The 27,314-nt window shown below is 36.8% G+C and overlaps 1 protein-coding gene across 2 annotated transcripts in view; it reads right to left on the minus strand.

The window, feature by feature from the left end:
* LOC147621340 (homeobox protein knotted-1-like 2) overlaps window positions 1-25,522 on the minus strand; it is a 102,404-nt gene extending 76,882 nt beyond the window's left edge. Inside the window, exons 1-3 of one of the 2 annotated variants that reach the window (XM_086824071.1) lie at window positions 24,758-25,515; window positions 24,523-24,639; window positions 24,297-24,432 (exon numbers count right to left, since the gene is read on the minus strand). In XM_086824071.1, coding sequence (XP_086680197.1) covers window positions 24,297-24,432; window positions 24,523-24,639; window positions 24,758-25,240 — 736 coding nt within the window. In that variant the 5' untranslated portion in view covers window positions 25,241-25,515. Of the gene's footprint in view, window positions 1-24,296; window positions 24,433-24,522; window positions 24,640-24,757 lie in introns of both variants that reach the window. The other variant, XM_086824072.1, reaches the window with a different exon arrangement.
* Window positions 25,523-27,314: the final 1,792 nt, after the last annotated feature.

Genomic DNA, 27,314 nt, shown 5'->3' on the forward strand with positions numbered 1-27,314 from the left:
TCTTCATATCTTCCTGATGCTTCCAATGCATTAGCATCTACAATCCTCTTTAGTGTCTCTTTGGCTAATACCTGGCTTCTTATTAGCTGTTGATTGACATGATCAAGCACTTGTTTGTGGCTAGCCAACATCTGATCTATTTCCAAAGATTTGGCAGTGATTACCTCATTCAAAGCTTTAATCTTGTCAACATTGGCTTTGTTTAAATGTTCCCTTTCCAGCTTGAAGATTGACCACTTTCTGTTCAACTGTAGTGACAGATTCTGTGAGGGTAGGGATTTGATTTGTTAACCCTTCTTTTTTGACCTGGAACATTGGATGAGCCTCGTTGAGCTATTTTATATGTTGTTCTTCTTTTTCTCGAGCATTTGACATCTCCTTTTAAAGCTTCTCTTTAGCTTGTTCGACTGGTGCTTGTAGCTTTGTGTTTTCTTTGATCCTTTGCACTACTATTTTGCCGAGCATTTGGTTGTTTCCTTCCAACACCTGTATCTTGCCACTTGTTCTTTTGTGGCCTTCAAAATTCTGAGGATGATGTCTCTCTGTGTAGCGTCACCTGTTATCATTTGATCTTTGAGCATTTGTACTTGATCTAAAGTTTCCTGCACTTGCTTCTAGAGGGTGGTATTCCTATCATAGAGCATGTGCGTAGTAAGTAGGTGACATCACCAAACCCTCTACTCTTGTTCTCAAATAGACACGCTTGTGGAGGCTGTGCCTTCTGTTTCACAAAATGGTAACTGTAGCAAGCTATCTAGGCCCTCCATTTTCTCTTACAAGAAGCGATCTAGCTCTAAGTTATGCAAGAAAGAAGTGTCATCGATTGCGCCTTTACCTTCCAGTCATTGTCGCTTGTTTGGGCTTGCAAGTTCTTTTGCTCTCTTTCATTTCTCAGCTTCTTGGCCTTGCTTTGTAGTCTCTGGATGTAGAGATGTAGCTTCTTCATTCGTTTTGTTAACAACTTTCTGTGGCACAACTTCTTCTTGAACCTTCTCTGCACCAACCTCTGTTGAAGTTGGCGGATTTGAGAGAATAGAATCGCGGAGTGAGAAGAGGTTCTTGAATGCCATATGTGTCGAGCTTGGAGGGAGTGTTTGAAGAAACAATTTCAAAGCTGCACTTACTAGTATATCAGAAAGTCTTATTCCCCTTGCCTCTTGTTGCTCCATCACCTGTTGATATGATGCAATGTCTTTGGTTAGTTTTTCTTCCAAGCACTAGTACTTCTCAGCAACTGCTGGTGTTATGCCCCTCATCTTGTTGTCCTTCTTTTTTTGCTTCCCCTTCTTCGTCTCCTACATTATCTCCTTTGTTTCTTTTAAGAGGGCTTGTCCTTCCTGTAGCTCTTCAAGAGTGATGGTTGGAGGCTCTAGAGGCATTGCAGCTTGCAATACCTATGCTTCTAGCATGCTTTCAAAAATTGGAAGGTCAACTGCATGACTAAGTACCTTGGTTAATAAGTAGGGATTGCACACCTTTGATTGGTGTGACTTTACGTAGTTTTCCATCTCTTGATGAATATACCATGCCCAACCCTCCTCTTTTTCTTCATGTACTTTAGCTACACGATTACGAGGGACCTTGTTATATCTGTCAACTGGCTTTACCTCCATCATCATAGACATTGATCTACACACTTTCTCAGTTACTTTATCCCATATGTTTTCATACTCTTCTCCATTAGAGTTATGGAAAAACCTTTTGAGCATATCTTCCATGGGTACCTTCCCAATATTGTGAATATGTATTTGCATTGGCAGTGGCAGTTGCAGAGCCTCGCGTATTAGTTCTTCTGAGAGCAGGACCTATTTTGTTGTTCCATCTACCTTTGTTACCGTTCCCCACTTGGTGGCTTTGTCATATGACTTGAGATACTCTGCACATAAATTGGTGTTAATGGTGCAGGGGAGGATTTTGACCATTCTGCCAAGTCCCACTTGCTCCAGCTTACCCTTGACCTTTGTATCCTCCAATATTTGTAAACATTCGGCACTCTGGTACTAGAGCGTGATTTTCCCATGTATTTTCTGGATGTCCTTGTTTATAATAGAACCCTAGAAACTCTGTGCATATGGACCAAAATACCTGAGCTTAGTGCCATAAGGTCCTCTCTTCCTTTGTTCCACAGGTGACCCTGTGGTACTAGTTTGGGTCACGGCCGGAGTCTCTTCGACTTCAAGTTTTGGTGTAATTGAGGAAGCCATCTGTAACATTGGAAAGAACGTCAGTCATAATGACTGGTAAGAGCTCATGGTCCTCCCCTTCTTATTTTTTTCTTTTTTTCTTTTTTTGTGTGGGTGTGTCGGTGTGCTTGATGAGAAGTATGTTAGTGGGGTGATCAATAACAGATACATGAGTGCTGGTCGGGAACATGTTAAGACATGAGAGCTTAAGTCGTGAAAGTTAAGGTGCAGGGCCTCAGCCATGAAAATCACTTAACGCGTGAAAGTTCAGGTGCGGGCCTTAAGTCATGAAAGTTCAGGTGTGGGGCCTAAGTCGCAAATGTCCAGGTGCGGGGCTTTAACCCGTGAAAGTTCAAGATATAAATCCATGAGCTATCAGAGTTTTATGTATGATGTTTTTGAGTAAAAATCTGTGTGTGTGTGTGTGTATTTATAACATATCATAAGCATCAAAGTGCGATTAAGTGCAGTGGCTAGTGCTACCCAAGGTTTGGTTTGAATTCTATGAAATAGCAGACTGCTACTTCACTGGTTTAGGAAACCCTTCCCCTTGTCATGCGATTAAGAGTGATGATACACATAGCATGCAAGTAGAATATATACAAGTTATGGTAACTCAAAAACATAATGATGATCATATGCAAAGTAGTGGGATAATAATGCATTCGATTGTTTTCATGTTAGGAAACAAGAAAAGAAAGGAAACAATCCAAGTTAGGGGACAAGCTCCTACCTGGGAGCGAAGATCAGAAACAATGATAAATGGTGGACCTCTGAGAGCAATACCGTCGACGACAAACACAAGTGCAAGCGATGAAGAATCAGAAGCAGGCGAGCACAACAAAGGAAAATGCACAAAAAAGAAAAAAGAAGCTTTTATGTTCTAGCCACGACGGCTAACATAAATGAAAAATCCACATGTCAGCGCATGGTTGGTCCACGATTTGTGACTGTTTCATGGCATGAAGCGGTAGGGTGGTTCAAGACGTGAACCATTTCACACCGTGAACCATTTCAACGCATTTTATGGCGTGAAGTGCTAAGGTTGTTCATGATGTGATACTATTTGATCCTTAATGCGTGCAAGTTTTGAGACCTTATGATTGCCTATATGCTAACACCCCAAGCCACAAGTTATGCATTCAAAGAAAGATTGAGTACACATGAAATGAATGAACATGTTTCATGGCATAAAATTCACTCTTTTACCTCATACCCATTTACTAGGGAATGGATACCTCTTGTAGTTTTTTAAATTTTTTTTGCCATGGAACCCAATGTGGTACTTTGGAACTTGTGGGAATCTATTATCTCAACTGCTTCAGTTCAGAGTGGGAGCTTCTGATTTTTCCCTCCATCCAAATGAAGAGTAAAACCACTGAATCTTGTGAAACCTGTTTTGTTTTTTGTGCATATGCATGTACGTGCACGCCTTCCTTTCCTTTCTCCACAACTTTATTTAGCCTATCCTCCTTGGCGGATTAAGTTGTCAATGTCGCACTCTTTTGTTCACTTGGTTGAACGGGCTTCTGTTATTACCAGACCAACTTTTGTGCCTTTTTATCACTTGATTTTACAAGAAAGTGGTTATGTTTGCGTTGATGGTTATTCCCAATTCTTCTAAAGGTACACACAGTATTGGATCTTGGGTTGAACTTGGGTACCCATACTATTGTATTGCCTTGATAATAATTTTGTGCAAGTAGTAAATCCTTTTGAACCCACTACTTTTGAATACTTTCAGGATGGAGTTTCTGATTGGAATACTTCTTTCTGTCTTTTATTAGCTTTCTTGGTCACATGCCTATAGTATGATTTTTTTACTTTGATCCCCATGAGACATTGTTTGTATCATAGTATCCTTGTGTTTAAAGTTGGGCTTTGGAAACCTACTGTTGATGGACTAGATGCCTTCTCTGGTATGACTGTTGTTTGTGTTTTGCTGCTGTTTGTGTGGTTTTCTCATATGAGGGTGAGGTTGTGACATGGATGCCTTCTCTGGTATGACTGCTGCTTTCTGTGGCGTTGGTGGTTCCATGTCACCTATCATTGCTTGTTTTCCTTTGTCTAAGGGACTCCATAATGGCACAGTAATGGTATCCTTGCCATCATTCAGCTCTGCTACTCTTTCTTTGCATTGGATATGACAATTATTGGCACAAATCCAAGATCGTCCAAGAATCATCTCTTCTTCCATGGATCCTACATGCATGACAAACACTTTTTTCACCAAGGGATTATTTCTTATTGAAATATTAACATTTAAAAATCTGATGGCTCTTGTAGTTGATAAATGCACACTTCACACTTGTGCATTTGTGGCTTCGAGGTGAGATTTGTCTAGAACTACCCATGTTTCATAAGAGATTAAATTATGACTCGATCCCATATCAAATAATGCAATGCTCTTTGCATAAATCTCTTTCATAAAGACTTTTACATTGAGACATGCCCAGTCACTGTCCAAGTCATCCTCATGAAGAAGTGTGAGTGAAGCCATTTTCACATGCAATATTCTCTCATGAAGTCTCTATTTGGCCTTGGCTTCCCTTGCCTTGGCTTCTTCTTGAGCTTGTTTGATTTTTTCTTTGGCCAGCTCTTTCTTTTATTTCAATAAATGTTCATGTGTGAGCATCTCCTAGGTCAATGGTCCGTAATACTTCTGGAGTTTTCTGGAGTTTTCTCCCATTGATGTATCCTTTCATTTGTATTCTCTCTATGGTTTCAATACAGACTGACCCTTGGGGTAATTTCGGACACTCTAAAAGGTTCTAACCCTCTGTATTTAAAATTCTTTTTATTGTTGCTTCCAACACCATTTATGAGAATGAGGTCCCCCATTTCCAGCTCCTTTTGTTTCAGGTTATGGTCAAACCAACGGCTTCTCCACATTTTCTCAACTATAAATGCATGTGATGTAACTATCCGGGTTTCATCAAGTTTCCCTAATTCAACCAATCTCTCAACTAATGCATTTTTGGTAAGCCTTTCCTATATGACAATTCGCATGCTTGGAACTAAGTACTCCGTAGGCATTACCGCGTCAATGCCATAAGCTAGACAAAAGGGAGTATACCCCATAGCCACCTTACATGATGTATGATACGCCCATAGAGTTGCAGTCAGCTTATGTTCCCAATCCGTACGAGCGGATTCTAATGTTTTAGTCAAGATAGCACATATAATCTTATTTGTGCTCTCTGCTTGACCATTTTCTTGTGGATAATAAGGTGATGACTTTCGATGAACTACAAGGAATCCAACTAGTAAGTGTTCAATCACATCATTAATGAAATGTGAACCCCGATCACTGACTAACTCAAGCAGGGAGCCAAATCTAGAAATGATATCTTCATATAAGAACTTGGCCATAGTTCGTGCATCAACTCGCTTAGAGGCTCTTGCCTCTGCTCATTTTGTGAAATAGTTTGTGGCCAGAATCACATATCGTGCTTGCAACGAATGCGCTGCTAGACTAATGGATCCAACAAACTCAATTCCCCACTTCTCAAAGGGTTGTCTTATAATCATGAGGGTGAGTGGCATCCTATCTCTTTGTTGTGGAGTAGCAAATCTTTGACACTCCTCGCATCTTTTCACAAACTCTATGGCATCCCTGAATAACGTAGGCCACCCTATTCTCGCTTAAAGCACTTTGCGAGCTGTAACTTCTCCAACGAAATGTCCTCCAGCTATTCCTAAGTGTGCTTCTTCTAGTATTGTGACAAATTCATCTTCTTGCATAGATCTTCTTAGGATATCATCCTTGCCTACTAGTTTATATAATTCTCCAGCAATCAACTCATAATGTGCGGCCATCTTATTAAGCCAACACATTTTATCCTTGTTCAAGGGTCATTCTTGCGAAAAAAAAATGAACTAGATAGTCAGATATTTCCTCACTGCACTCAAGCACCATGTTCAGTTTGAACAGACAAGCATCTGGGAGGTCATCAGCAACACTTGTAAGTTCTCCATTCATAATTCTAGACATGTGGTCTGCCAACACATGTTGTGTCCCTTTTCTTAATGTGACCGTAAAGACAAATTCCAAGATGAAAAGTAATCAACGTGTGATTCTCCCCATGGTGAAAGGTTTGTTCACTAAATATAATAGGGCCTGATGGTCCACAAAGAATAAAACTTTATTGGCCAATAAGTAATGTCAATATTTCTTTACACCATAGACCATGGCCAAACTTTGCACGCTCCGTGGTGGTGTAATTTATCTCTAGATCATTTAGTTGAGAACTAGCAAAGCAAACTGAGTAAATCCAATTTGAATTTTCGAGGTGATGCTAATACACAACCTATTGTGACGTTCATTGCATTGATGTGCATGTGGAATATAAGATCCAAGTTGGGTGGTCTCAAGATAGGTGCACTGGGACCAGTGCTTTCTTCAAATTATCATATGCTTCTTGGCATTCCTTGGTCAATTCAAAGACATTGAGCAATCTATATAATGGTCTAGTGATTTCAGCATAGAATATAATGAAGCGATGATTATATCCAACAGGGCCCATAAGCCTCTATTCACCCTTGTAAATGGTGGATAGGAGTAATTCCAAGATCAATTTTACCTTGCTCTCATCCATGGAAATACCGTTTTTAGATACAATGTGTCCTAAGATTACACCATGTTTGATCGAGAATTGACATTTCAAAGGGTTCAAGGATGCACGATACAATCGGCATCGCTCAAACACCTTTCTCAAACAAGCCAAATGTTTAGTCCAATGAGAGCGTGCACACAGATCATCAATGAATACCTCCAGCCACATTTGCAAGTAGTCCTTGAAGGCTAATCACATCAACCGTTGGAAGATTGATGAGACATTGCTAAGGAAAAAAGGCATAAATTTATAAGCATATGTTCTCCACATCGTATTGAACATTGTTTTGTGCTGGTTGTCTGGTGCTATGGACACCTGATTAAAGCTTGAAAATCCATCTAAGAAGCTGTCAGCTTCTTCACGTGCTACCCATTCCAACATAATTCGGTATATGGCGGTGGGTGGTGATCTTTCCTGGTGGCTGCATTAACCTTTTTGAGATCAACGGAGACTCTCAATTTCCCATTCTTCTTCAGCACAATCACAATTGGTGAGAGCCAGTCTATGTGCTTGATCTCATAGATGAAATCCGCAACGATGAGTTTTTCATTTTCCTTCTTTACAATCGCTGCATATTTCAGATTCATTTGATACGACTTCTTCCTGGATGGTCTTAATCCTTCCATGATCGGAATCGTGTGTTGTACCACTTCAGGCGGTACACCCTTCATCTCTGTGTATTTCTAGGCAAAGCAATCCTTGAATTCCTTGACAAGAGCTATGAGTTTTTCTTCCTCAGCTACAATGAAGTCCTTAGCAATATAGAAAGGTTTGGGTTCCTTCCCTGGCTCTACAATATCAATTTGCTTAACTTTGGTTGGACTATTGTATGACGTGAATAGACCATCTTCCTTTACTCTTTTAGCCGTCAATATTCGGACCACTTTTCATTTGTCAATTGTGTATGTTTTGAAGTGGTCCAGCACTGAGAGTAGGTGTGGTTTATCTTCATCCTCTTTTTTTATCAGAGCCATCACCTTCTTAGCCTCGCGTTTAGCTTTTGCCACAACTTTGTTTTGTTTTTGACATGTGACTTTCGTTAGTTTAGGCATTTCTGACTGTTGAGGTATAATTTTCTCCTCTCGTTTTTCTTCTAAGGATATGTTACTCAACTCTTCATCCCAATTCTTAGAAAACCTCCTCGTGCACCTTGGTGACTTTAAGATATCTTAGCCACTAGGCGTCTGTGGGTTTACTTCATAACAGGGCATTTTGTCGAGCGATATACCTCTTCTGTTTTTGCCATTTTTTGAGGCATTGGGTACTGGTGCAGTTTTGTGATCCAAACCCTCCTGTGCTGGAGGTTTCATCCTTTGTATCTTCTTTTGATTACACATTTACCAGGCACACTGAGGTGGCAGGAACGTTCCCTAATTCAACATATCGGTTTCCTCTGGACTGCAACACATCTATAGTGGCAAGCACAAGCATCTAGTTTTCATGGAAATCTAGAGGTAGAAGAGACACATACATTGCAGACTCTTCCTCTTCCCGTGAATTCTCTACCATTAGTTGGTAAACTTGTAGGGACTCAATTTGTTCAGTGGTGACCGAATCGTTTCCAAACAATCTCCCTTCCATTGGGTGTGCCTTCCATGTTTGTGGATAAATCTTTAGAATTTGAGAATCTTTTCAAACATACACGTGATTTAATGCCCAATCATGCACGAATTTGGCCTCCCTCATGAAAGATCTACCCAAGATGATGTCGTATGAAACCGATTGACACAGAAAGTCCATTACAACAAATGTATGATGGTAGCAGAACGAAAAGAGCTTAAGTCTTACATTTTTTAACAACCCCATAGGTCTTGAAGATGTTCCGTCTTCCATTTTAACAATTAGATCCACTCTTTCCAAACCAAGTGTATCCCAGTTCTCCCAACAACGTTCTGTAATAATGCTCACCCCAGCTCCTCCATCTAGGACAATCAATGCTTGATACCCATTATGATGGATTGGGACTGTGGCATTTGTGTCATCGCTCTCAGAATACAGGCCCAATTGATTGACAGGTATTTTGACACATCCCGACGTTCTCACCTCAACATGCCCTGGGTTTTTCTTTGGTAGAGGTAACTGGCTCTCCTCCGCAGTGGGCATTGGATTTAATCTTTCCTCTACCTAATTCTTTATATCTGCCCAGAATGCCGGTGTATTACGTAACAATGGTCCCAATGGCATTTGGAAGGTAGTGGACAGTATGGCTGTGAGACTGCCTATGTCCCTTGGCTCCCTGACAAATGAGGGCTCCTTCCATGTGTTTGTCTCATATTCACCCCTAGGAAATGAATGAGAGGATAAGTCTTGCTCTTCTTCCTCAAACAATCTTGCCATGAATTCACTGTGAGTACCTCCCTTAGACTCTTCTGAAATTGGAGTAAGCACATCCAATTTCCTTTCCTTTATCAGCTTATGTCTTGGATACATTGTCTCCAAGACCCTATTAGCCCTTAGTTTGGCTTCATGAAATTGTTGGCACTCCTCAACCAGGGCTTTAACTTCTTCAAGCTTCCTTATCTCTTCTTTTGCGTTGGAATATTCACCAATCCCCTTACAAGTTACTAGTCTCTCTCTTTGTGTTTCTTGGGTATGCTCATCTGGCTTAGGCAATTGGTCACTCCCTTCCTTGGAGTGGGTGGATCCTATGTCAATGGTATCTTCTTCAAACTCATCCTAGATTGTAACCATGGTGTTACCCTTGCCCACTTTTTTCACTCTTCTCCTTCTCCCACTTTAGAGGTTGTAACAACGACATGGTTTTTTCCTTTGCCCACTTGTTTTGCTTGTGCTTGTGTCAGGACATTTAGTAGCATGCTATTCCCAGGTTACACACTTAAGGTCCTGATAGTAGCATGGTTAGAAGTGGAAGCAAATCCACTAATGCAATATGGACAGTCTTTGATCAAATGATCAACCCCACACTTCACACAAGTAAGTGGTGTTGGCATGTCATTAGGCTGTGCTACCATTGTTTAAGCTTGGTGCGCATGAACCACATTCTTATTAGAACAGTCTACTATTCCATGAGGGACCCACCACAACCAAAACATTGTAGTGGCTCTTTCTCATAGTTGAGTTTATGTCTTTACCTTTCCATTGTACCGTGGTTTGGAACACTGGCACTACCGTGTTATTCTGTAAGACATAAAACTCCAGCAGAATCTCTACGACCTCCTCATAGTAATCATTATTGGGTTCTACCTCATGCAGGACTTCCCCCTCGTTCAAGGATTCCTCAATCAATACCTGGTTGATTGTAGCCTAGGGAAGTTGTAGCGGTAGAACAGGTGGCGACAAAGATGACGTATCCTGTATCCGAAATATCCCTCTTAGTAAGTAGGACGGATTTTGCTACCCTGCAGCCGTAGTGGTTTGCACTGGTGATGCTGGTAAGCCTAGTTGCACTCTGGGTGTTGATAGTTGTGCTACATGCTAGAGCCTTGGATACCTTCACATGGAAGTGTCATGGTTCCCTAATCTCACACAATGAGCACAATAGAGTAACTACCTTACTCTTAATTGAGGGCATTCGATAGTGGTGTGATTCATTCTACAAAGGGAGCACCAAACCAGATCTATGTGGGGGTATAGATGAGCATGCCCTGATGCTTCTCTCCTATCCTTGACTTTTAATTTATCTAGTATGGCATTATTAAGCTCATCCACAGTCATATTTCTAACTTGCTTGTTCCGAGCTCCTCTGTCCCTTGGTGACTTGAGACTCGCGATGTTGATGCCACAGAAGCTACCTTGGCATCTTCAAGTTGTAGCAATTCAAGCATATTGTCTTCATATTCTATTGCCAACTTACAGCATGCATTGAAGATAGCCGATCGATCTAATGCTAAATAATCATGCATTTTCTGGTCTCAAACTCCTCTCCGAAGGCACGGAAATAACTGATCATTCATTGGCCTCTCCCATAACTTGCATCTTGCATTCAAGTGCTTGAGTCGAGACACATAATCTCGCATGGACTCATTTTCTTTTTGCTTAATATTATGGAGCTAAGCCACAAGAGTCCATTTATCATGACTTCGAGAAAATCTTGGTACAAACACATTCTTAAGCCTAGTGAAGTTGACTTTATCCTCTAGCTTTAGGGTTCGATACCATTGATGAGCTTTTCCATCTAGGGTCAGCGAGAAAGCATGGATCATGGTCACATCACTCACTAGCCCCCAGGTTTTGCAGGTTGACTCAAAGATCTCAATATTTTCGATCAGGTCCCCGTCCCCCGAGAACTTTTGTACAAGATTGAAAATGATATATGGCTTCATTTAGGATGATCTGGATTCTAGAGCGATGGCTAACACCCTAACCATTCCTCAGCCCATTTTCGTAGCCATATTTAGAAAACTACTCTTCTGACCGCGTTAAGATTTGCATCCACCATTGGTCTTTAAGGAGCTACTATCCCCCTAACTAGACCTCATCCTCTTCCTGGATTTATTCTTCTAGACAGTTCCGGTCTATGGCTAGGTCTGACCAACTCCTCATAGCCTAGCTCATTATTAGCGGCCTCAACCCGTCTCTGTTGGATTAAGTGCTCCATGCATTGCAAGAATGTGGAATCATTGATCATTTCTTGTATGTCTTCCCTTTTATAAAGGCAATCCTCATCCTCTGCAGATTCCCTATGTCAATTGTCCTCCTCATTTTGCTTATCAAGGTCTTCCTCTATCCTTGACTCTTCATTGATGGATTCTAGAGTCGGTATTTTTCCTTCACTCATGTCTATCCACATACTATCCATGGCATTTCTAGATGTTTATGGCTCCTTGCCACCACGTGATTGAAATGAATTTACATTCTCCATTTTCCTTTGTTTTGCCCTTGTTCATCGAGTATCAAGCTCTTGTTTTCTTAAGCTCAATAATCGCAATTGTTGCTCCGATTGAAACCTCTTCAAGTCCATTTCTATTTCCTTCGATGTGGGAAAAAGGACTTGACCTGTCCTAGCTGCAATTTCCTTATCCCTCCTAACCCTTGGGATTATTCCACTGATCCTTATAGTGTTAGTCCGCTTGGAATCCAAAGATTGGGTTGATAATTCTGATCTTTGATCGTATCCAGCGCTGGTTGACAGACCCGTGCCCGCAAATTGCATGTCATCTTCTGTGCTATGTTGGAGACCAAAAATCCCCTAGCTATATCAAAGATTCCACTAGATCTTCTAGGAAAAGATGGTTTTTCTTCCTCTCCAAAACCAGAGTCATATCCCTTCTTCCACGGACTCTTAACTACTTATATCAACGGTGGTCAGATTCCTGTGAGTTGAAACACTCAATTGAGTGCTTACTGAGTAGCGTGAACCAACACTCTTTTGATAGGAATAGCCTAGGTGATGGATGCACTATCGTCAGACGTAAGATTGTCTCCAATGAGTTTACCAGACCTCAAGTGCATGAGAATGCAATTTTACAAGCTAAATTACTATCCCAATTAGATTTTCATAAGTTTCTATCGAATTGAGTTTTTGGGTCGTGAAACTGTAGTATGTGATTCACACCGTGAAATAAGGAATGGCTCATGCCGTGAAACCTAAAATGGTTCACGTCGTGAACTAGCAGAAAGCGTAAACTATTCACATCACGAACTGTTTATTGCACTTTCATGTGCTAAGTATTTACTTCAGATTTTTAGGTATGAATTGTCTTGATCTGAGTTGGATAGACTCCAATTATATGATTAAGATACTTTCCTAAGTTTATTCTGACAACTCTTAGTTCATGAATTAGTCCCATAACTGTTAGTTTACACCATGAAACCATATAGGACAATTCACGTCATGAAGTAGTGTGACATGAAAAATTGATATCTTTCATTTTCAATTTTGTACATATTTTGATGGTTTCTCAATGGTAATAAGGTGGAAGCTTGTCCAAGAAGATTGTGGCGCCCACAATGGAATAACGGCGTGGTGATGCGACGACTTGGCGGCTACCTTAATAATAGCATTCTATCTTCAAATATAATGGTTTTACTTGATTTAGGGTGCACACATTGTAAATGCCACAGGTATGCTTGATAAATACTTTGGTATAGTAGATAGGCTAGTGATGTGGAAATGTATTTAGCTTTGTCCCTGGACACACTGAAATCATCCACAAAATCTTTCATGAAATCTATCAAGTAGTCATAAAAGATTTCCTGCACCATTCTCTGGAAAGTAGTTGGTGCATTCTTCAAGCCAAACATCATGATAGTTGCCACAAAGACACCCCATTCAGTGACATAAGCAATCTTTTCCAAGTCTTCCTGAGCCATCTTCACTTGGTTGGATCCGCTAAAGCCATCTAGGAAGGAGTATATCTCTTTTTCGGCTACCTCATCCAATAGGGAGCCCCTGAAAGGGAGCAAAAAAGAATCTGGGTTGGTTGCTGCATTCAGCTTGCGATAATCCACACATATTCTGATCTTCATGTTCTTTCTGGGGAGTACTACAATAGGAGATATCCAGGTAGCGTTTTCTACTAGTACGATAAAACCTACCCTCAATTTGTCAATTTCTTCATTCACTTGTTTTACATGATTCAGGTTCATTCTGTACCTTTGTTTCCTGACACGTATAACTCCTCCTTTCAAGTTGACATTGTGCTAAAAGAACTTAGGGTCGATGCCCTCCCTATCTTCATGTGACCAAGCAAAGACATCCTGGTATTCATTAGGACCTCAATGGAAGGCTTCTTGGGCCCTTTTATTTGGCAGTTTAAGGGAGTCAAACCTTTTCTCTTAAGAAAAAACATTTTCTAATTAGAAGCTTCAAAACGGCTACTTTATTCGAATTTGAATTTTGAGAAAAAAATGAAATTTAAAATCTAACGGAAAAAACTATATCATGTAACATATCTATGGAAAGCTCTTGATGCGTAGATCACGGATCTGTAATCTCTGCTTAAATCGGAGCTTGTATGTAGAAGTTATGGAGGTCCGAAAATTGTAAAATTGCCCCCCCCTTTTTGGGAAAAAAAGTGCACCCTTTGATCACTCTTACACCTCTTAAAAACCCAACATTTCAGTCCACATGGCAACCCCCCATTTGGCTATTCCTTAATCACCTTGATTAGACTTGGGTAAATTAAAGGACCCAAGAAGACCCCATTCACTTCCTAATGTCCTTCAGAAGGGATACTAACTCCTATTTGAATTCATCTTCTAGTTCTAGGCTGATCTTTACATTCTTTTCTTCTTTTCCCTCCCCTTGATTCACTTTCCGTAATTTGTTGTCCAAGCTAACCTTAGTTGCATTGTTCTCCTAGTTCTTCCTTTTTCTTTTGCACCCAGTCCTAGATCTCTTGAATCTCTCCTTCTTACTCCAGATTTCGGGCCAACTTAATTTCTTCCATGACTTTCTCATGCAAGGTTTTGCTTAACTTTGACCCTTCTCCTTTTCCAGAATCTACTTCTACATTCTTTATTTGACCATTTACTACTTTTGAGTTTTTGGCCTTTGTTTTTGTATGTTGCCTTATTGCTTTATCCACATTTATCATGTACAAGGGCACCAAGTCTGGATGTTTATAGAGTATTTTTCTCTCTTCATCATCATCAAAGCCTTCTAACATGTTCAAAGTTTCAGCATGGACTGGTCTCTGAGCAAGTTTTACTGGCTTATTTGTGCATCGGTGAGATCCACATGAACCTTTTGTATTTCTCTTCTAATGGTGATTCTATTCCTATCCCAATCCTGCTTTACCTTACCATGTCTCAATCAAGGCCTTCCTAATAATACCTGGTAAGATTCGGTGTGGTTTTATGTGGTGACCAAGATTACAAAAAAAATAATTTTGGTGCTTTTTTGTAATGTAACAATCATCTTGGTCATTACGTAGAGAGCTAGAATATAGCTAAAGATGGTTTAATAAATGTAAAATGGAGGACTTGGTATACTCCTTTGGCATACTTTACCTTTAGATACAGAATTGTAAGAGTAAGATAATTTAAAATAAAAGACCAGAGTTTTACAATTGGAATGTTTTATCATATGTTCAAGTTTTTTTCCAATCACTCTTACCTTTTTCACTTGTCAACCAATTGTAACCAAGAGTGATTGGTCCTTTGAAGTTACCTTTAGGAAAGACTAGGAAGTCCCTAATAGGTTGCTCATCATCACAATAGATGTTAGTTTTTAACAAACCAAGAACTTTTGTATTTTTCTTCTTGCTACTCTTCACTCTAGCTTCATTTTGATCAAGCTCTGGTTTTCCTAGTTGGCACCAAGTAGCAAAAGAGATTAAGTTGTGCATGGAAGAGATTAAGTTGTGTACGGTTTTTCTATCAATCAAAGCACTAAATAAAAGCTTTCCATTGGGGCTAGCCAGTAAATGCATTTTCTTTTAATTGTAGAGCTGTTTTAGATAAAATCACACGTTCTTTAACACATTAAGTAGCAACTTTTGGAATAATCTCATTCGTGTAATTAGAGTGTTAAGATGTGACAATACTATAGTAATTTCTCAAAGAGGTGGTCATGCCTAGGAACGTATGGGTCACTAGCTCGGACATTACAAAAAAGCACCAAAATTATTTTTTTAAATAAATAAAAATATCAAAAAAATGACCAAGAAGATAACTATCACCATATGGAATCCTAGTGGCAGCGTCTTTGAAAAACTAGCAATGGTACCATAAAAGCGATGTCTTGGTTCCTCATAGAATGGAACCTTTTGTCTGTGCTTCACTAATAAACGATTATCGTCAATGACTCTTAGCGGTTCTTGCTATCCTTAGAAGGAGTCACTGAACCATTTCTTTGGTCTCCACGGGATAGTAGTTTATCACTCTTCATTTCAAAAAACACTTTTGTTGCGTAAGTAATTATTTAATCACATGAAATTTTACTTCTAGAGCTAACATATAGCTGTAAATATTGTTGCAAGCAAAGTAGGTAACTGACGAAGGTTACCTAAAAAGTTTCTCTCCCAAAATATGTGAAATCTCAAAAATGGCTTAAAAACATAGTTTTTTGAAAATGCATCTAGAATTCCATGTATAAATTTAAAAATTACATGAATTTTGCTATTTTTTCAAGATTGAGAACATGTGTGACCTTCCTAGATTTATAAACTGTTGTTGTTTGTGACATAAATATAAACTTGACTTTCAAATTGACATAAGAGTCTACATAACTTAAAGAAATATCAATCTTTTTCAAATAAACATTTATTTTATAAATTTCATGAATGTAAGAATTTTTTTAATGAACTTTATTAGGACAAATTCTACCAATATACATAAATATGCACACTATTTGATAAGCACTTAAAAAATATTAGAATACATAACAATATAAGGTCCATAATTTATGAAAAAATCTATAAACTTCCTTGAATCTCTTTCTAAACTCAAATAACAAAGCCTTTAGTATATACTTACCTTGACAGTTTGCATGACATAATTATAGTGGGCATGATATATAACCAATGCTAAGAGTATAAAGAGGTCAACTTATAAGTGTGCAAAGGTAGACTTCTATTCATATATATATGTAGAAGATGGTAACGATGGAGGCTCTTAGTAAACCTAAGCATATTAAAAGAGTAGAAAATTAAAATATTTTTTCAATAGAACAATCTTAGAGACATACATCATATAACCTTTGGGTATAAATTTGGACCCACACAGGCATTTGTTTTCATGAAGGAAATTTTTGTTATGCAATATGGATAACGGTGGCGGAAAGAAATTGTAGCCGATATTATATATATATATATATATGTGTGTGGTGGTGACAAAAATTCATAGTATGCATATGTTGAGGTTTGACCCAGATAACCATTATCACGAACGTAAGTGATGATATATCTAATAGTGTACAAATGAGCTCTAGTTATAATTATTTAAAATGCATATAAAGGATGTTAAGAGATGATATGTCTAAGGATAGTGTAGAATGAGCTCTGGTTATAATTATTTAAAACACATGCGAAGGATGCTGAGAGATGCAATCTTCACTCGCGACATTGTCTTTGTGTACAAAGAGAAAAGAGAGGAACTTAGGACTTCTAGAATGGTGGTAGAGAAGAACTAGAGCTTCCAAAAATAACGGTAGATTCAAGGTCCCCCTATGTTGTAGAGCATACTACTGCACATAAGCATGGTAGAGTCCAGGCTCACATGCATCCCCCTCCTCGACATGTATTTGCTTATAGTTCCTCATCTTCAAAATTGAATTATAAAACAAAAATCAAGATTGGCGAATCAATCGACTCGTAGTTTTCCAAATCAATGAAGCCTTACGCATCTTGATTGAAATCAATTGATTACAAGTTATCATGGATTATCTCATCTAGCTCTTCTGTTATCATGAATTTTTGACATCTACTATATAGCGATATTATTTATGATATAAACGTTCCATGTTTAAATAAAAAATCTTTTTTCTTTAATACCTTCCTCTCAAATTTATAGTCAAAGATTGCGACCATATATGTCTTTCAACTCCTTAGTCCTAAACCTATGTTTTACCTATATCACCTTATTCTAGACATAAGATTTATAAGATTTTTTTTTAAATTTTTGAGATTTTATTGTCTACTATCTACTATTTAGAGTCAGCTTTTACAGATTTATTGGTGATAAAAATAAAAACAATTCTCATAAAAAATATTAAAATATTTCAAAGTTCAAAAAAAATAACCTCCCAAAAAGCTAATGTTTTACATCAAAGTTAATGCAAAACATCAATTTTTTCACAAAACTCGATGTTTTGCATTAAAATTGATGTAAAACATCAACTCTACTATAAAGTTTTATATTTTGTATCAAGTTTTAGATGCTCCGATAAAGAAAGTTGAAAGATTGGAGATCAATTTTCACAAACGGCCTGTCTTAGCAAGTCCATCCACGTTGACATGCTCAGACAACCTATTCTACAAATTTGGAGTACCAACGCAATTAAGTTTTGATACGTCACAAAACATTGATCGTGTTGATACTCAAATTTTGTGAAACAAGTCGTCTGAGCACGCCAACGTAGACAGAATCGTTAAAACAGACCGTTTATGAAAATTGACCTCAGATTCTCCAACTTTCTTCTCCGGAGCATCTAAAACTTGATACAAAACATCACGTTTTGTGATAGAATTGATACATCAAGTTACGTGAAAAAGTTGATGTTTTGTCTCAACTCTATGCAGAACATCAACTTTTAGCCTAAAAGCTGATGTTTTGCATCGAGTTGATGAAAAACATCAACTTTTTCACAACTCCATGTTTTGTATCAAGTTGATACAAAGCATCAACTTTTTTACACAGCTGGATATTTTGCATTGAGTTAATACAAAACATCAACTTTTTTATAAAACTTGATGTTTTACATCAAAGTTGATACAAACATTAAGTTTTATGAAAAGTTAATTTTTTGTATAACATTAATAGAAATAATAAAGTATTAAAAAAAAGTTGATGTTTTGCATATAAAGTTGATGTTTTACATCAACTTAATTTAAAATATCAAATTTTCATAAAAGTTGATGTTTTGTATCAAGTAAATGAAAAACATCAACTCTTAATTAAAAAGTTCTTACTCAGCATTAAGCTGACCGCAAATATTATAGCTAAAACATCCTTACCATGTATAATAACCAGTAGAATTCAAACCTAAGTTCTTACCTAATATTTTACAAAAAAATATTTTAGAAAGTATAAACTTTTGTTTCTTAAAACGAGATTTTTCATGCTTTCTAAACTTATTTAATAACTAAAATTATAATTGAATCCCTTTTTATCACATTAAGAATACATCTTCTTTAAAAATAAGTATAATTATTTTTTTAAATTAGATAACTTTGAAATAACTTATTCATGATATTTTAAAATTCATCTATATGTAATAAACTCTTTTTAAAAAAGTATATATTATCAATTAAAAAATTATGATACTCAAGAACTTCAAAATAGATTTTAATACTACTCTCATCAAGAGCCAAGATAAGATTTTATAATTAAGATAATAATTGTATCAAGATAACGCTTTTATAATATAATCATATAAATAATTTTTTTATAGTTGCACTCTGTAGCACATCCTCAATCATGCTAACATGACAGATGACCTAAGGAGTCTAAACTTCAAGTATACACATTTTAAAAAAATGTACTATAGATAGCGAGAAAGAGGATGCCTCGTCTACCTTCTAAAAAAACGCATATCAACTAGCGATGATGTAACAATGATTATGAAAAACCCTAACTTTGTCATAAACTATATGTTTAAAAAATAATATCGTTTTACAATTGTATTATTTATTTAATAAATTGAAGATAAAAATAGTAAAAATTCTCTATTTTGGCATATATTTAAAAACTTATTGTTAAATTTTCAATTATAATCTCAAAAAGTAAACAAAACGATATCTTTTTTTTCAAGTCAATTTTTGTAATAAACGTGTAAAGTACCCATAATATTATTATTTTTTGACAATGTTATAAGCATGCGTAGACCACTTTTTACAAAGAGGTAAAAAATTAAACTTTTTTTTTTGAAATCTTTGAAAGATACCAAATGTTTCCTCTTTTCATGAAATATTACCTATTTTGTCCGCAACATTGTTTATAGATGGTTTGTATGTGCGACATTACGTTTAAAATTGTGATCATAATCATAAGTATATTTTTTTAACGCAGTTCATAAATCATACACTTGTACCTATTTCTAAATTAGATGCGTATTAATCTTCATCTTTATAGCATCTTTAGGAGGCTTAACCAATCTTATCCCGGATTTCATAAGTGCTTATTTAACTATTTCCTTGTTAACTTTTGTTTGTTGCTCAACAAACATCTTACTTGTTATCATTGTTACCATGCAAATCATCCCAAGCCTTGCATTGATTTTCTCTTGTGACCTCAAATCTTCTTCAACCACATTCTTCAAGAATGGAATCTCTTATTCTCTCAAAGACTTACATGACACCGCGATCGACCACCACATATTTTGACATTCATTAACCTAGACACTACAGAATTCATATTTCTCTTTTAATAGATTATTTTACATAAGCGATCACTGCTTGTATATAAAAGGTGTGCCATGAAATAGCAAGGTTAGAGTAACTAGCTAAGACAAGGTGTTTGCACTAGTGTAGATAGTCATAAATGCACTAGAATCTCATTTTTAACATTGACCGACCAAGTATGAACACTATGAAACAAGTATAAAGATCAAATTGTAACTCTAAATTCTCATTCTTGTATGCACTCTTGTATGCTCTCAAGTGAAGATAGTACTATATTCTTTTCTCAAACCTTGCCTATCTCTTGTCTTTAATTCTTGTGTGACTGCGTGTGGAAAAAGAGAGAACAATGATTAGACGTAATAGTGACAACTTCGTTGAGCTACTTAGACATGCTTTCATTGATATAGCTACCACAAAGAGCTCCCAATTCAAGCACAATAGAGGTAAGTGAGTTACCTCACTAATGCATTGTATGTTTCCCATGGTACATTGAGTTTGGGTTCGAATTTAGTCTCCTCAAGGCAAAAGAGGAGTCCCATTGAGTAACCAAAAGGTCCGACAAAAGGTTTTGGAGTAATTCCAAAGTAACAAAAAGTTGGCTCACAAACACATTCTCAACTCATTATGTAATGGTAATTAACGACATTAATAAAAAGACTTTAGCTCATAAAATGAGTTAAGTTTTTTTATGTAGCTAAAATTCTCTACAAAATGCATGAAATCATAGTTATATTTAGAGCTTGAATAACTTGCGTGCAAGATATATGAGTAAATATACATAGAAGTTAATTAATAATATCACTAATTATAACACTAATCAAACTTAATCTACTCAACAAAATCTGTAACCAAAACAAGGTTTTGTTTTCTAGCTTGGTCTGGCCATTTCAAGACAAAACAAGACGTATAAACACGATTTTGTTTTCTAACTTGACATAGAAATTTTAAGATAAAACGAGACGTATAAAGAACATGGCCATCTTGATAAGTTCAAGATGAAACCCATACATAGATCAATTATTACAAATTATTAAGATTGGGTTATTTTATTCACCTATTACTCACCACCTCTAAAACAAAAGTTACAAATCTTTCTAAACACAATATCCACTATCTGACAGAGAGATGATTAGATTAGATATTACTTAATGATGATGAAGATATACATAAGTAAACCTCATGAAAAGCGACGAGTGCTTCCGACATGAAAAATGACAAATATAAAAAGCTCATTAATGTGATTAGATATTAATTTGTAGAGAATAAAATAGTCAACACACTTTTTAGACTTCCATTAATAATATTAATTTTTTTTGAACATTATTACTCATTTATGAGTAATATTTAAGTGAAGCAAAAGTGAGTTCTTTCATCTCAAATACATCAAATGACAAGACATTGTATGATTATTAAGACGGTTACAAGATCAAGGTGTCTAATTTTATCGACTCATGCACCGTATAAACAATAAAAAAACAAACATTTTTTAAACCTGTAGTGGCTAATCTCTTCTACCTAACGAAAGAATTTCATTTCAAGTTCTTTTGTTGTATTATAAGAAAAGTTAAAAATATAATTACATAATTTGATTAAGCATTAGATAGTACAAAGTCAATGTATACACTTTGCGTCAAATTTTAACGCATTTCATAAAATACTAATATCTTTTACATGTAAACTCATATAATACTCACTTTGAACCTTAGATTTTCACATACTATAAAGCTTCACTTGATTTTTGAAAAAAAATTAAACTATTTATCTATTTTCTTTAAAAATTTCAAGGCCTTAAATATTTCAAAGTCTTTAAAATGTTATAATATATACCACTTTTTTAACCAAACAACAAATCCAATGGTTAGATTTTTAATAATCTTTGTTCAAAAATTTCTCAGATTCTCATAAGACCTGTAAATATTAATAATCTAATTAATCAAATTACATTTTTAAATTAAATCGCCTAAAATCGCCTAAAACATATAAAGACTTAGTGTAATTATAATGATACATCTATAAAAAAAAATTAAATCACTCTTAAGTATAAAAATATAATTTTTTTTATCATTTCATCATATTTTTTATTAATTAAACTAATTTATATTAATTTAAATTATAAAAAGCATTGTTTCAGTCCAACATAAACTACACAAAATTGGACACCTTGATCTTGCAACAACCCATAATCAACATTTAAGATCAGATTTTAAAAATGTTACAAACTCATAATCGATATGAACTAGTAATTTAAAAACGTATAGTTAACATGTAAGACCAAATTAAAAATTTTAAAAATGTTCAAACTATCACACCCTAACTTGACCTAGATCTCATATACATATACAAACTCATAATAAATATGAACTAGTATTTTAAAAACGTATAGTGACTCTCTTCCTCCTCCTTTCTCTGAGTCACTATGTCCCTCTCTTCGTGTTCATGTATTTCTAATATAATATTAAAACATCATCGATATTGCTATTGTGAAGAGAGAATAAAAAAAGTAAGTGTTAGTTCCATTCATGTACATATTCTTTGTTTCATTCAATCTCTTATTCATGTTTAGGAAAATTTCAGTGATCAATCCCTGTTAACAAGTTTATACAAGTCCTTGGATGGTCGATTTGGACGACTCTATCTTATCCCAATTAAAATTATATTATAAAAACACAATTGATACTAAAATCAATAACGTGTGCACGTCACAAGCATTCTATAGAGTCAATTGGTTTATCAATCTGATATTTTTATTAGATGTCATTTCAAATAAACAACACTTAAAATAAGAAAGCATGCAACTTGTATCTCGTGTGATAAATTTTCAATATTTTCGTGTGCTACGTACTTTTCTTGTTTAATCCAAAAACAATCAATTTTTAGACTCATCCACGTCTCCAAATAACAGTACTCCAACTATTTTTGAAATTACTTTTATTACATCACTTTTTGTTTATTTTATCTATATGTATATGTATACATATAAAGATTTGATACCTCCAAGAGTAAATCAAGACTAATCAAGAGATTAATATATGTATGTATACATACATACATACATACATATACGTATACATACATACATATATATATATATATATACACACACAAGGTTCACACCTTCAAGAGTAGATCGAGACTAATCGATGAAAATGAATATTATTTTGTTTTTGTTTATTTTTTTAAGATTTTCAAATACGTTGATGTACCCCAAGAGAAAGAAACCTTCAAGTTCGTCGTAAAAGATTAGGCATGCATACATACATACACACTACAACATAAACAAAGTTTGATGATAGAATTTAGTGTGATAAAAAGGAAAAAACAATTGTGTTCATATAAAATATGATGTGATAAAATAACATGATGTTTATATGACAATTGTGTTTATATAGCATAATGTGTTGAAAATAAAAAAATAATTATATTCATACATTTTTCCTTTTAAGAGTGGACCAGACCCATGTCCTATGTGCATGTACATGTGTCATAGATACCAACACATGTGAACAACGATTTAGACTATTCAATATTTAAACTGTTGAAGGTTGGTCAAACTCAATACAACTCGTTTTTTAAATATAGCCAAGAGGTTCCTCGTGTCAATAGGTGGAGTGCCCAGTCAAAATTTGGTAACCATCTTGAACCAGATGACTAAAAAGTTAAAAATTGTAATCTAATTTAGATTGATGATTACCATTCTGTAACTTTGTACTAGTAAAAAAATTACCAAATGATAACTTGCCTTATAAGAAAAAATTACCACTAGGGTTTTTCTATAAGTCTATATGACACATGCTTAACAAGGCTCATATTCATGACTTCAGACTCACCAAGTAGCACCAAGTAGAAACACTATAATATCTTGCTATTTTTTCCAAGTTCTTTCAATAAATGATAGAAATAGCTATAATTTTTTGAAACTCATACAACATCTAGCATGTATGAAAGAAATGAAGAGATCTTTGTTCACTTTAAGATCTAGAAAATTACCAAATTATAACTCAAAATTTTGGAATATATTATCAAATTATGGTGATTTTATGAAAATCTCAAATTTCGACTATGGTGGAGTGAATATTTATAATGAACTAATACATTTAAATGACTCGATTTATGTTCCACGGACCCCTCCTCTCTTTGGGATTTCATTTAAGGTTTAAGTACTATGTTTCATGTTTGTTCCCCTTGCATAATAAGTATGTACAAAGTTAACAAATGTAGTACCAAAAACCCACCATGTCCTAATGCATTGAACAGAGCTATCTTACTAAACGATCCTAGGACAATGACTTGTAAACAAGAGAAAGTAACCTTGTAACAGACATCTAAAGACGAGACAAGGAAGTTCTATGCGCGTGAATACAATCTCATTCACACAAGCCATAGTTGAACCAAACAAGATGTATATGTGATGGACGCTTCTCACATTCTGTAATCTAGTATTTAGATCTAGATGAATATTTATTGCAATGCTACTACTCTCTCTCTCTCTCTCTCTCTCTCTCTCTCTCTCTCTCTCTCTCTCTCGTACGCACCTGTTTGAGGAACTCCAATGCTGCCTTGGCTAATTTTATTCAGTTGTATCTCAATACTCTGGAAGAAGGTCATAGCTTCTTTGAACGGGTGTACGAGTTCATAGTGGTATCTTTGTAGCAGATCAGAGTACGTGTCCTGAAATACAGGTTTGACGTCAGGATCGGTTCTCCTAAACACTATCGAAGAAAATATTAATTTAGATATAGGTGTCAAGTCAGAATAAACCATGAATTTATCCAACTCTGGCATCGTTCCAATAGCACTAGGCGTTTCTGACTGTAACTGTCGGAATTTGTTACTGAGTCCATCCAGCGTGTTCAGCACCTCTGGCGGAGCACCAAACTAGAACCCGTTGTGGAGATAAACACTTGATTAGCCTCAAATATCTATTGGGGGAGATTCAGCAGTGAAATTGGCGATTTAACAAGCTACAGTAGAGATGGATGAAAGATTAGCTCACCTTGCGGCAATTGATGTACGCCAATACTAGCCGAGGGTAGTAAGGATGCGCAATTATCTGTGCTTTTTTCTTATCCAAATCCGAATCTGGCTCATGGGATGAAGAAATACGCGGTCTAACCGACATTGGCAAGCCCAATGTTTCTTCCACTTTCACCATCTGCTGGGCTTTGTGCTGGCCGTTGGCAGGCATCATTACATAGTCATGCTCATCTAACTGTTTCACAGAGAAGTGAGTTTGAGTCTCAGCATGATCGAGAGGAGTACCTGACGCAGTGCTGCGAGGACTAAGAAGAGGAGAAGCCTCCTTAATGCTGTTGCAATATGCGATCAAAGGCCCGTGAAAGGTTACAGCGGCATTGAGGTAATCTGTCCCTTGCACTAGCTCCGTCGTGAGAGGCATGAAGGAGCTGTCGGAATAATTTGTTGTATCACAAAAGGGCGGCTGCATAGAACCGGATGTGCTAAAGTTTCCGTAGTCCATGTAATTGGATATGCGGTCGCTACGATCAAATCAGAGCAGACGGACAGTCCCGTAGGTGAGTTGAAACCTTAAAAACGAGCCTGGAGGTGGAAGCTTAAGCCATAAGCCTTCACGAAAAAGGAGGTATCGAAGCCCTAAATGCCGGCTTTGAGGTAGGACGTGCCCTAAGCTTGGACCTTCAGCAAGCATGTAATGAAACACTAAAAGCTACCTGAACGGTAGGAGTATGAAGCGTTTGGAAAGTAAGGTAAAGCTGGATCATGAGGGGTGGAAAGTAGGGGTATGACTGTAGTTTTATGGCTACCACATATGATGCAAATGCAGAAAGCTAGTTTATGCACGGAAATTCGCAAGGTGCAGTGGCACGTCTATCTCATTATCAACAGTATACTACGTTTGACCCGTCGATCATCATAAAATGTGTTTACTGTGTCCGTGACTCCGTGCCCTCGGGCCGCGCAGGTCACCACTTAAATTGGTGTGGTCGAAGTGTACGACCCAATCCGGGGTGGTCTGTCTCGTACCACCCGTTCACACTCCACGAGTCTCCACATGGAGTCTACAACACACCCACACAGGCCTCCGCCCGGCGTATTCCGTTTGAAAAAGGGAACAGGACCTGAGCCCGTCCTGCCCAGATATGAATAATGAGAGAGAGAGAGAGAGAGAGAGGGGGGGGGCAGGGGGGGAGAAGAAGAAGAAGAAAGAGGCATTGCCGACTCCCGAGACCACCTTACCGTTCATGGAATCTTTCGTTGGAGCCACTTCGAACCCTTCGCTTTCCCAATCCCGTCCTCTTCGGTAGTATTAATATATTCTGTTCACTGTAGGGCTCCCCCTCATCACTAAGTAACACGGAGCCTTGAGTGCTGCGTGTGAGATAGTCCTGCCTCCCGAGCTTTCATTGCTTTCAGTTCTCGCATCACACCACTGTCATTAACGATGGTGGACCTAATGTCAAATGATAGCCCTCGTAATCGAGAGTAGAAATTAATAGGAGAGGTTTTGCCAGCACACGCTTATGGCACATCGTATCACATCCAAATATACTTTTAGAACACAGGTGGCTAATGTTCCATAATCCATTGCCCTCAATCGTGTAAACGTGTGACGAGTCCTCACACACTAATATAATACTAGTATTGGACTCGCGCGTTGCTGCGACGGGGCAAGTAGAGTTCCAGAAAAAATAGGCTCAGTTTTTCCAATTTAGGTCATGTTTTAAGTAAACACAATACATTATTTCAAGTGATTTCATATATACATATCTCAAAATAACATCCATGTTTCGTAGATTTATAGCGAAAACAAAAATATCATAGTAATGTAGCATACGAAGATGCAAAAAAGGACCAATATTACATATTCTCAAAATGCACCACAAAATACGTATTCTCAGTCAATAATGTCAGAATCAACAAATTGAATTCTTCTCTTGTGAGAAGGATCATTCATTTGTCTCCTCATCACAATACGCTCTCTATTGTAAAGTGGTGATCCATCCCGCACATGCTCTACTATCGATGAATGCAAAGGACCTGCACAAACGAAACAACGATAAATCAAATCTCAAAAGGATCTCCACATAACGACACATAAAATCTCAAAAAAATCTTATAATAGAAAAACATAATCAAAATTACCTTGTACAATAGAACATCGAGTGTATGGTATATGAGGAGCTCTAGTATAAAACCCATAACGAATACCAATGGTCATGATGGATGTAAGAAACAACCAATCATCGGGTACTGAATACCCCTCAAATGCTGCAAAGCATGTCCATCTCTCTCCAAAATAAATAGACACCCCACTCCTCATCAGGAACACAGATCCCGTACATCTCGATGCCTTCGTCTCGACAACTCTTACCATAAACGTATCAATGTCATGCAATATCCTAAAATCAAAGCATAACAAATAGGTTATACAATTATTTATATATAGGTTCAAAAAATATTTATACAATGCCTAACAATTATACTTATACTTACCCATCCCTATAAGCATCAATCATAATCCCTGCTACGTGACCTGTAGTAATAGGAGCTAACCATAGCGGTGGCTCTGTACA

The sequence above is a fragment of the Cibotium barometz genome, chromosome 30 (assembly GCF_041138505.1).
Source record: "Cibotium barometz isolate CiBa-2024 chromosome 30, ASM4113850v1, whole genome shotgun sequence".
NCBI lineage: Eukaryota > Viridiplantae > Streptophyta > Polypodiopsida > Cyatheales > Cibotiaceae > Cibotium > Cibotium barometz.